This window comes from Phoca vitulina, unplaced genomic scaffold (assembly GCF_004348235.1).
Source record: "Phoca vitulina isolate PV1807 unplaced genomic scaffold, GSC_HSeal_1.0 scaffold13, whole genome shotgun sequence".
NCBI lineage: Eukaryota > Metazoa > Chordata > Mammalia > Carnivora > Phocidae > Phoca > Phoca vitulina.
Window position 1 is genome coordinate 2896742 of NW_022589716.1, and position 11615 is coordinate 2908356.

Consider the following 11615-nt stretch of genomic DNA (forward strand, 5'->3'; position numbering starts at 1 on the left):
TTTCTTCTGCTTTGTGCGTGCCGTCGGGCCTTTAACAAAAATACCCTAAAGCATGAACATGTTTTTCAAAATTTCCACGCCATAGAGAATCACCCCTGCTTAGTTACCTGGCACCACGATTATGGCTATCACTCACGCACGGATCTGCATACCCGCGTGTGCACGGACGCGCGTGTGCGCACACGCGTGCGGTTGAAGCAATCCGCGTGGCTACTGCGGAATTGCAGAAATGCATTGTCACATTCCCGGAGGCCGGAAGTCCGCAATCCGGGCGTCAGAGCGGCACCCCCTCCCGCCGGGGCGCGGGGCATCGCTGGTCTCCTCCAGCTCCTGCGGGCTCCACGCGTTCCTTGGCTGGTGGCCGGGTCACTCCGGTGTCTGTGGTCACATGGACTTCTCCACCTGTCTCTGTCTTTCCTTCATGTGTCTCTGAAGGACACGCGTCAGTGGATTTGGGGCCCACCCAGAGAGTGCAGGGGGATCGCATCACGCGATCCTTTACTTAATCACATCTATAAAAGACCGTTTTTCCAAATAAGATCTCGGTCACGGTTTCCAGGCAGTGGACAGGGGTGGTTTTGTTTGTTTGTTTTTTGTTTTGGGGGGCTGTTTTTTTTGTTGTTTTGTTTTTTGTTTTTTGGGTGTTGTTTTTTTTTTTTTTTTTTTTTGGTATGAGGGGAATATCACCATTCAGCTCATTATACTACAGCTGCTGCTTTGTTTTCACATTCCCCAATATTCAGTTTTTGGAGCGCCAGATAACACAGTACCAGATGTGGGGCATCCAGTTAGTGAGTGAATGAACTTTGTACCTCCAAAGAGTTTGATTCTCCAGCAGTGTGGCCCTCTAGACCTTATCATGCCATTTCGTAGGACCCTTTAAATTTTCCACCAGGCACATTTTTATTTTTTTTTTTAAAGATTTTATTTATTTACTCGACAGAGAGAGAGACAGCGAGAACAGGAACACACGCAGGGGGAGCGGGAGAGGGAGAAGCAGGCTTCCCGCGGAGCAGGGAGCCCAATGCGGGGCTCGATCCCAGGACCCTGGGATCATGACCCAAGCCGAAAGCAGACGCTTAACCGACTGAACCACCCAGGTGCTCCTGGGTGAAATAAATTTTAATAATATTTTCAATGTGATCCTTTGTATCTAAAATATTATCATCTCTGGGCGCCTGGGTGCCTCAGTCGGTTAAGCGTCTGCCTTCAGCTCAGGTCATGATCCCTGGATCCTGGGATCGAGCCCCACCTCAGTGGGGAGCCTGCTTCTCCCTCTCCCTCTACCCTTCCCCCCACTTGTGTGTGCTCTCTCTCTCTTTCTCTCTTGCTCACTCTCTCAAATAAATAAATAAAATCTTAAAAAAATAAAATATTATCATCTCGACATATAAACAACCTTAAAAAAGGTATTAATGAGACATTTTACATTCTTTTTTTTTTTTGAGTGCCCAGCCTCCAAAATCTGATGTGTGTTCCTCACTGACTACACATCTCAATTCATACCAGCCACATTTTAAGTGATCACTAGCCATGTGCACCCCCTGCTCTCCCCCCACCCCCGTTGTATGGGACAGCATGCTCCGCAGCCCATATTTTAAATGTTTACATATATAAATATTTACATTTGCAATGCCCTTTCTGTGTGTAAGCATATACACAAATAATTAATGGTTGAAACTCAACTGTATTCAGTGCAGTGCCCTGCCTTTTGTAAATATTTTATCATGAGAATTTTATTACCTAGGTCGTTAAAAATTCTCCCTTACGTTATTTTTTTTTTCATTTTTAAAAATTTAAATTCAATTAGCCAACTTGCAATACTTCATTAGTTTCAGATGTAGTGTTCGATAACTTATCTCTCTTATGTTGTTTTAACAGCTGGGCACTTTTTAGTAATGAATGTAACTGTTCTCCTATTATTGAGCCTGCCGGTGTTTTCATGGTTTTTTTTTTCTCATTTTTAGAAAAAACACTGAAGTGATCACTGACAGATTATTGCCTCTTTGATCATAGGTTTGATTCATGGAGGTTATACCTTGTCCTTTGTATTTGGCAATATGTTTTGAAGATCCTCCCTTATAGAACTGCTTTTGGGGGGGGGGCGCCTGGGAGACTCAGTTGATTAGGCGTCTGCCTTCAGCTCAGGTCGTGACTCCAGGGTCCTGGGATCGAGTCCCACATCAGGCTCCCTGCTCAGCAGGAAGTCTGCTTCTCCCTCTCCCTCTGCCCCTCCCCCCCACTCATGCTCTCGCTCTCTCCCTCTCTCTCCCCCTCTGTTTCAAATAAATAAATAAAATCTTAAAAAAAAAAAAAAAAGAACTGCTTTTGGCATGTTAACAGCTGTGTAGTAGCTCCTGATTTATTTAGCCAACCCCCTGCTAATGGCTAATGAGGTGGTTTCTGGAATTTGCTTGCGTGAATGCAGCTGCAATGGACCTCCTAGCATTTTGTACATCCTGGCATGTTTCCTGGGCAGACCTTTCTGTGGGGTGACTGGATGGTCTAGTCCCGCAGCAAGGGCCAGAAACGATGTGACCCCAGGCAGAGCTCCGGGGAGGATGCTGTCCTCTTCTTGGCCTGGGTGGGTGGGTGGGGGGAACCCGCAGTCTCATGGGCAAACCTGGTTAAGCCCTGCACGTCTGTCTGCAGCTCGTGGTGCATGTGGGGGTGTCGGGCATGGCGACCACGGTCACGCTGGAGAAGTGCGGGCATAACAAGGGCTACAAGGGGCTGGACAACTGTCGCTTCTGCCCCGGCTCCCAGTGCTGCGTGGAGGACGGCCCAGAAAGCATTGACTCCATCATCGACATGGACGCTGTCTGTAAGAGGGTCACTACGCTGGGCTTGGACGTGTCGGTGACCATCTCACAAGATGCCGGCAGGTAGGGCACCTGGGGGTGAGCACGAGCGGTGGCTTCCCTCGTCTACCTGCCCAGGCTAGTGGCGGGCAAGCCAAGTGTGTTGACTTTGGCCTCTGTGGGCTGAGCACTCACTATTCACGAGGACTGGAGCTAAGTATATGTTCGGAACAGGTCCCACTGATTCTGCTTCCAGGACTCATGATGTATGGGTCTGCCCACTTGTCCCCACCCAGGCCCTGTTGTCTGCCACCTGGATGCTGCCCCAGCCACCTCCCTGGTGGTCCTCCTGCCCCCTCTGCCCCGGCCCTGACAGCGCTCCCCCTCTACGCCATGGGTTTCTGTGTTAGTTTTCTGTGGCTGTTATAACAAAAACCGTCAACTTGGTCGCTTAGGACAACAAAAGTTCACGCTGTCCAGTTCTGGAGGCTAGAAGTCCAAAACCAAGGTGTTGGCAACGTTCGCTCCTTCTGGAGGTCCTGAGGGAGAATCAGTTCCTTGCCTCTCTCCCGGGTTTTGGTGGCTGTTGGTAACCCTTGGGGTTCCTTGGCTTGTGGCTGCATCACCCCAATCTCTGCCTCCATCTCCCCATGGCCTTCTTCCCTGTGTGCGTGTTCACATGGCCTTCTTATGAGGACTCCAGTCGTTGGATTTAGGACCCACCCTAGTCCAGTATGATTTCATCTTAACTAATTATATCGGCAAAACCCCTATATCCAAATAAGGTCGCATTTTGAGGTTCCGAATAAACATCAATTTGGGGAAGAAACTCTAGCCTATTACAAGTCTTTTATACATTTAAATCAGATGGTGTCCTTTCCTTGCTTAATCCCTCCTGCAGCTCCCACTGCACCTAGAATAAAATCCCAACCTATCTCCACCATCCACAGGTGGTGTGTGGTCTGGTCCCTGCCACCCCTCTCCCCTCATCTGCCTTCGCTCTTCCTGCCCCTACTGCATGCCAGCCCCACCAACCAGCCTCCTCTGGTTGCTCCAACACACCACGCTCACTCTAGCCTCAGGGCCTTTGCACATGCTGTGGCCCCTGCTCAGAACTCACCTCCCTTGGATAAGGCATCTTTCAGGCCTTAGCTCCAACATGTTGCCTCCTTGGGGGGGCCTCTGCAACCCTCTAGACCAAGCTGTGTCCTCTCTGTTCTATGTCCTGTCAGCACCAGTGTCTCCATTCCTCAGTACTCTGTACACTTCTCCAGCCCAAAGGCGGCGGTGGCAGACTCAGTAGACTGAATGGAATAACCAAATTTGCCATCATTCTGTTTTTAAAACTAATTCCAGGGGTGCCCAGGTGGCTCAGTCGGTTAAGCATCTGCCTTCGGCTCAGGTCATGATCCCGGGGTCCTGGGATTGAGCCCCACATCGGGCTCCCTGCTGGGCGGGGAGTCTGTTTCTCCTTCTCCCCCCTGCTCATGCTGTCTCTCTCTCGCTATCTCTCTCTCTGTGTCAAATAAATAAATAAAATATTTTTTAAAAATAAAACTAATTCTAAATTGCACAGATAATTCTAGAATATCTTCTCATATGCTCCCGTCGTGAAAAATTCTCTTGCCTTCTCTCCTTCTCCTTAGCGATCCCTCTATTAAATCTGAGACTTAATTGTAAAACCTCCTACACCTTTCCATAGACAGTTAACTCTTGAACAACATGGAGGGTAGGGGTACTGACCGCCCCCCTGCATAATTGAAAATTGTGTAACATTTGACTCCCCACCCCCCAAACTTAACCAATAGCCCACTGTTGACCAGAAACTTACTGATAACATAAACAGTTGATAAACACACATTTTGTATATGTATTATATACTGTATTCTTACAATAAAGTCAGCTAGAGAAAAGAAAATGTTATTACGAAAATCATAAGGAGGGGCGCCTGGCCAGCTCAGTCAGTGGAGTGTGCGACTCTTGATCTTGGGGCTGTGGGTTTGAGCCCCACATTGGGTGTAGAGATTACATTAAAAAAAATCATAAGGACATGAAAGCAGCCCACGTATCCATCGGCTGATGAATGGATAAGAAGATGTGAGATACACACACACACACGTATACATGTACACACACACACAGAGGAATATTACTCAGCCATCAAAAAGAATGAAATCTTGCCATTTGCAACAATGTGAACGGAACTAGAGACTGTTATGCTAAGTGAAATAAGTCAGAGAAAGAAAATTCCCTATGATTTCATTCATGTGTGGAATTTAAGAAACAGAACAAATGAGCAAAGGAAAAAAGAGAGAAAACAAGAAACAGATTATTTGTTTGACAGAGAGAGAGAGCACAAGCAGGGGGAGCGGCAGGTAGAGGGAGAAGCAGGCTTCCCGCTGAGCAGGGAGCCGGCTAAGGGGCTCAATCCCAGGACCCCGGGATCATGACCTGAGCCAAAGGCAGACGCTTAACCGACTGAGCCACCCAGGCGCCCCACCAAGAAACAGATTCTTAACTGTAGAGGACAAACTGCGGGTTACCAGGGGGAGGTGGTGGGTGGGGGAAATAGGTGATGGGGATGAAGGAGGGCACTTGTCATGCTGAGCAGCAGGTGATGTATGGACGTGTTGAATCACTATATTGTACACTTGAAACTAATAGAACACTGTAGAGGCTCCTGGGTGGCTCAGTCAGTTAAGCCTCTGCCTTGGGCTCAGGTCATGATCCCAGGGTCCTGGGATCGAGCCCCACATCGGGCTCCCTGCTCGGCGGGAAGCCTGCTTCTCCCTCTCCCTCTCCCTGCTGCTGATGCTCTCTTTTGCTCTCTCTCTCTCTCAAATAAATAATTAAAAAATAATAGAACACTATATATGAACTAACTGGAATTAAACTGGAACAAACTGGAATTAAAATAAACACTTGAAGAAAACTATAAGGAAGAGAAAATATATTTATAATACTGTATTATATTTGGTGAAAACAATCCTTGTATGAGTGCACCCTTGCAGTTCAAACCATGTTGTTCAGGGTCAGCTGCCTACAGAGCACTTGGTGTGCTGATTTAGGATTTTGTCCTATTTAGCTTTCCTCTCACGTGGATGGGGTTACACAATGTGCCTTTTCCTGAGCGCCCTCTTCCTCAATTTCACCTGCGGGCACACAACACGGGTCTTGGTGAATTCTCCGGTTCCCAATGGATCCACTGCATGCCTTGCAAATGGCTGCATAGTATTCATTCCATTGTGTGGCTGTTTCCATTTAGGAAGCCACTCCTCTGTCCGTGGACAGTCATGTTGTGTCACAGCCCGTTCGTTCTGCTATAACAATATACCACCGACCAGGCAGCTTATAAGCAACACAAAGTGATTGCTCACAATTTTGGAGGTGGGGAAGTTCAAGATCATGGCGCCAGCCTGGTCAGGTTCTGATGAAGGCCTCCCTCCAGGTTGCAGACTGCCGACTTCTTGCTGCATCCTCACGTGGCAGGAGGAGGAAGAGAGTTTTCTGGGGTCTCCTTTATAAGGGGCACTCACCCCCTTTGTGAGGACTCTCGCTTCCCAAGGGCCCCGCCTCTTAATACCAAGGCATTGGGAGTTAAGGCTTCAACACTGAATTTGAGGAGAGACATTCAGACCCTAGCAGGTTGCTTCTTACTCTACTTTTATACTTAACAGTGCAGCGAACACCTTCTTCATCTTTCTTGTGCCCTCATGCAGTTGGCTTCTGAAGGCAGATTCTCAAAACCGGCAAGAACATGTCATCAAGTCCAGGCATTTGTAATATTCCTAGCCTGCCAAATTCTCCCCCTGGGGCAATTGGCATTCCTGCTAGCCGTATCTCACTGCCTCCTTCCTGATCACATATACACCAGCACTTGGAGTTACCAGGTTTTTTTCATTTTTGCCAACCTGGGGGGTGGGAGGGAGAAGCAGTATTCCATCTTGTAGATTTCTGGCGAGGTTGGGGGTCTTACAGCAGATCTGGATGGAGGCTGTCCTGTTAGTCTATGTATTGACCCTCTGACCCCATTTTGGTCTCCCTCCTGCCCCCAACGCCCTGAAACTTAGGTACCTCTGTGACTTCACCTACTACACCTCGCTGTACCAGAGTCATGGCCGCTCAGCCTTTGTTCACGTGCCTCCACTGGGCAAGCCCTACAACGCAGACCAGCTGGGCAGGGCGCTGCGGGCCATCATCGAGGAGATGCTGGATGTCCTGGAGCAGTCAGAAGGCAAAATCAACTGTCGCCACAAACACTGAGAGCCTCTCGGGCCTCCCAAGACCTCGTCCCACTAGGGACCCTGGGAGGGACGTCCGCCCTCTGGGGGCCTGGCCAAGGAGGATAAGCCTGTCAGCTGGGGATCGGATTTGGATCAATATTCCAACGTACACACTTCCTCTCCCTTCTTCTCCACAAAAGGGCTGGTCGCTTTGAAGAAGGTGGCTGAAGATTTTTTTTCTCGATTTCCCTTTGCATCTGGGGGACACAGCCACAATGGCTGGGAAGCTGGTGGGTCCCGATCTCCACAGGGAATCCTGGTCAAGTGGATCTCTGCTCTTGATCCCACAGCTGGGGCCACCTGCTCACCTGCTTTTCTAAGTCTCTGGTGAAGGGATTCCAGTGTTCCCTCCGTCCATGACTGGTTTTTCCCAAACTTAAAAACTCCTTGAAGAGTGTTTGCCCTGATCCATGTCCCAGCAGCTGGGACAGCCCCGGAAAGGGCTGCCTTGGGATATGGCGGAGGCTTTTTTCCCTTCTCTTTCTTATTCTCTTTTTCAAAAACAATAGTGCTAGTTTGGGCACAGAGGAATTTATATTCCCTTTGGTTAAAACGCGGGCTTTCACCGACGACAAAGTGTCTTTTCTTTTTCCTGGGATGCGGCCCCTTCTTGCCTCTTTCTCTGAAAACGGGACCCACATCTTTGTGTCGGAGCTGACATCGGGTTCCGTTTCCTCAGGCGGGCAGGGCCCTTGGCCAGGCCCTGGGGGGGTGGGAGCTGCTGCCCCAGCTGGTTAAAAAGGTGGGCTGACCCTTTCGACACCAGAGCTGTGAGCTGTACCCGTGGGGACTCTGGAGCAGGGGTAGGAAAACAGCCCTTGTCATTTTGACTTGCACGTGACTTTTTTTTTTTTTTAATATGTAAAAATCTGTAGCAGCTGCAAACCCACCCCACATCTGGCCTGGATTTTTGCAGTCTTGGTGCTGGGGACCAGCTTCTTGTTCTCCTTAAGTTGGGGGGGCTGCCCAGAATGGGGCCCGGGGGCTGGAGTTTGCTGATCTCCATGTGTGCTGTGTTTGAGCAGGGGGGTGCTGGAGCAGCCCGTGGGCTTTTGTGTAGACGGTTCTGGAGACGGAGTAAATTTTGATCTCAGTCCCTGGCAACTTTGAACTTAGCGGCCACGGAGGAGAGTAACCTCACCCAGGAGGCCACTGAATTCAGCTGGACCTTGATACCCGCCAGAGGAAAAGAATGACAGCAGCTGTGAAGCCGGCTGAGGCAAATACACATTTTGGAAGTGTTCTCCTGCTTGGGGGAGAAGACGGGGGTTTTATCATTTCCCTAAGTGAGAGGTGGACTGGAGTCTGATGCCAGGTTGGATCACGTCGGTGTTACCCAGCACGCAGTTCTTTCTAAAACAGATGAGATTTTTGTTTTGTTTCGTTATCTCAAACATTCCCCTTCTTTGCCTCTTGTTCTGCTGGCCTGGGGAGTTTCTCTTCTCTGCTGAGCTGCGGTGTTGCTTGAGAACCGGGTTGATAGGTCTCTGAGTTAAATGCATTTTCTGGGTCCTGGGTTTTCTCCGGAGGGGAAAGTGGCTCCAGGTGGGTGACTTGGGGCTGGCACTTGGCAGTGGGCATGGCCTGTGGCTGGCAGGTTCGACTGATCGGGACTCTGCCCCTCTCTCCATGTCAGCCTGCCTTCTGCCAGAAATGCCCTGCTCACGTCCCCAGTCCGAGATTGCCGTCTCCTGAGAAATCTGCCGTGTGGGATTCCGTAAGCAGAAATTGTGACTCTTCTGAATGTGGGGAGCTCAAGCCTCGGGGGTCTCCCCAGAGGTCTTATTGAGAACGTTAGGTTTCATCTAGCTCTGATCCCCAAAGGTCTGATCTTCAGGGGTGTGAAGGAGGAAATGAATTCAGGCAAGATGGGGAGGGAAAGGGGGGGACCTGGAGATGAGCCAGGTCTGCGCTTAGCTGGGTACCCACTGGAACCCAGACACACCATCCCCAAACTCCACATTTTCATCTTTCCTTTGTCTTCATTTTGCCTCTCTGTTTAAAGCACCATGTGATTCAGAGATTTAGAGGTATAACTTATTGTCCGATCATTGTTGAGTGTATGTATGTCATTTTTGTGTTCCTGCAAAGGTTTTGGATTTTCTCATCAAGTCAAGCCAGAATCCTGTCCTTGTCCACGATGCAGAGCATTTCGCACATTTTTATTCAATCAGACAGCCATTAAACATTTCACCCACTTCCCGCCAGCTTTTTTTACTTTTATTTTCTAGTTTAAAAATGGTTTTCTTTTGGGCAAACTCATCTGTTCTCTCCATGGTGTGTCTGTCTGCATTTGTTGGGTGTCGGACTAAAATGTCCTCCTGTGAGAAAGGAGAACCAAGGCCCATTCTTGCTCCCTTGTCATTTGCAGAGTCTCAGGTGGAGGGGGGCACACAGAGCGGGGCCGAGGGACGGGTCTGTGAAGTAGGTGTGGCTTGGCAGGGTGTGGAGGGGAGAGACGCCAACGGGGGGAGGGGTGAGCAGGTGTTCATGGTAGAAGGATGGGCAGTGGGATGTGGTGGCAAGGCTGCTGGGGGAATCTTGTAAGAAATCGGAGTGGGGGCCCCCATGGGGGTGCCGAGGTGGGGGAGAGGGGCAGCACCAGTCATCTCCTTCATGGTGCTACGCCCTCCACACCGAAAGGGTACCTTTCTTCTTCTCTCAGCCCCTTCGGCTCCCCCTTGCTCACCAAAAACAAGGCCAGTGGGATGGACGTGAGCTTGTAGCTTAAAAAAGAAATAAGAAGGAGAGGTTAGTAAGAAGGAAAGAAAGGTGAGAAGAAGCAGGAATTTGAGTTGGTGGACTGGGTTTGTGCCGCCTGGCCCGCCTGGTCCAATCAAAGAATGGCCAAGGTCCCTTGGCCACGGGGAGAGACGGGGATAGGTGGGGGGCAGAAATCATGGCTTCCCAAGAGGCGCCGGGCCTTTGCGGAAACGTCAGATCGCAATCGTTTCGGCAAGGAAAATCCTTTTCAGCCGCCTTGCTCTTTGCTGGCACGGTGACTTCTAGAACAGAAAGGGCCTGCTCAGGGGGATGGCTGGAAAAGGAGATTCAGGATGCCTTTTTGTTGTCTTAGAAGTGTCTGCCAGGAAGCCAGGCCAGCTGGTGTGTGTGTGTGTGTGTGTGTGTGTACCCACATGCCTGTGTGGGCCAGGGAGGGGAGCTGCTCCTGGAAATCCGCCCACAGCACCGGCCTCTTTCCTGCTGCCACTGTCTAGACTGTTGACCTTTGACCTCTCCACCCCTTGGAGTGTTTAAACCCAAAAGTCCCCTTTGGGGATAGCGGGACAAAGCCCCATTCTTCTCCACGGGCCCAGCCTCCACCCTGTGAGCGCTGCCGCGGGCAGCCGGTGTGGGGCGCTGGTGGTCCCGCGGGCAGAGGCAGGCCGCCGCATTCCCAGGGGGCTCCCCGTGGCCGCGAATCCCACTGGATCCGTGGGACTTGGGGAGCCAAAGAGGCCTTTTATTTGTATATCCCAGATTACATTTCCCTTCCCCAGGCACAAGTGCCTCCTAAGGGCCTGGGGCTGCTGGCCAGGAGGGAGAACATCTCTGTTTTTACAGTGGGGAAGCATGTTCCAGCCCTGAGCTGGTCCCCTCACCAAATCCCCCCCCCCCGCCTGCCCCCATCTCTCTCCTCACCAGGCCTTCCTTTTCAGCTGCCCCGAGACCCACAGAAGTGCCTGCCTCCCCAGTATGCATGGGGCACAGAGAAAGGAGACAAGGTGGGAAAGAGAGAAGCAACCCTAGGCTCTGGGAGGTGGCCCTGGCTCCCCAGGGCCCAGCCCAGGGTCACCAGAGCCATTTGCAGAGGTGGGGGACTGGGGTGAGTGGCTTTTGTGGCCGACACACTTTGTCTCTAGGACATCCCAGAGAAAGCCGGTTTGGAATTGGACTCTGTGCTCCCGAGGCATGTGGCATCCCCAGGGACCAAGGAAGCAGGGTTGACCTTCTGCCTGCCCTGGGGGTGCCTGGTGTGTTTCTGGGGCTCCCTTAACATCTCAGGTTTCTAGCTCATCCTAAATCTCTCTTTAGGAAAAACCTTTCCTACCTAAGGTAACTGTGTTTTCTGTCCCCCAAGGTGGGCCTGTCCCCCGCATCTCGGGGTGGCCTCTCCCTGACCCCCAGAGTTCCTGTGAGTGCCTTGTCTGAAACCCTCCTGTCTGGGAGCCCAGGCCGGGGAAGGGTCTGTCGTGACTTTGCTGGGGGCTGGGCTCGGGAAGATCCCAAACTTGACACCCCAGAAAGCAAATAAAACAGTTGAAATACGTGATTTCTTGTGTGTCTTTGTGAGGGGTTAGTATCCACCTCGGTCATCCTTGGCCTGAGGGCCTGAGTGGGCAGAGGGGCATCCCTGATTCACTGGGATTTCTGTCCCTGGTTTGTGACCTGGTGCTCAGCCTGTGGTGGCTGTTATGAATGTGCTGAGTTAAGAATGACAAGATTTCTGTACTGAATGGTCTCCCTCCGCACAACCCAGTGCATTTGTTCTGATGCACAGAGAGACTGAGTCACTTGCCTGTGGTCACAC

The 11615-nt window shown here is 50.8% G+C and overlaps 1 protein-coding gene across 3 annotated transcripts in view; it reads left to right on the forward strand.

Moving 5' to 3' along the window:
* Positions 1-11350, forward strand: part of PGPEP1 (pyroglutamyl-peptidase I) — a 31204-nt gene extending 19854 nt beyond the window's left edge. For all 3 annotated transcript variants that reach the window (XM_032412483.1, XM_032412484.1, XM_032412485.1), the window contains 2 exons: positions 2653-2885; positions 6872-11350. In XM_032412483.1, coding sequence (XP_032268374.1) covers positions 2653-2885; positions 6872-7064 — 426 coding nt within the window. In that variant the 3' untranslated portion in view covers positions 7065-11350. The remainder of the gene's footprint in view (positions 1-2652; positions 2886-6871) is intronic.
* Positions 11351-11615: the final 265 nt, after the last annotated feature.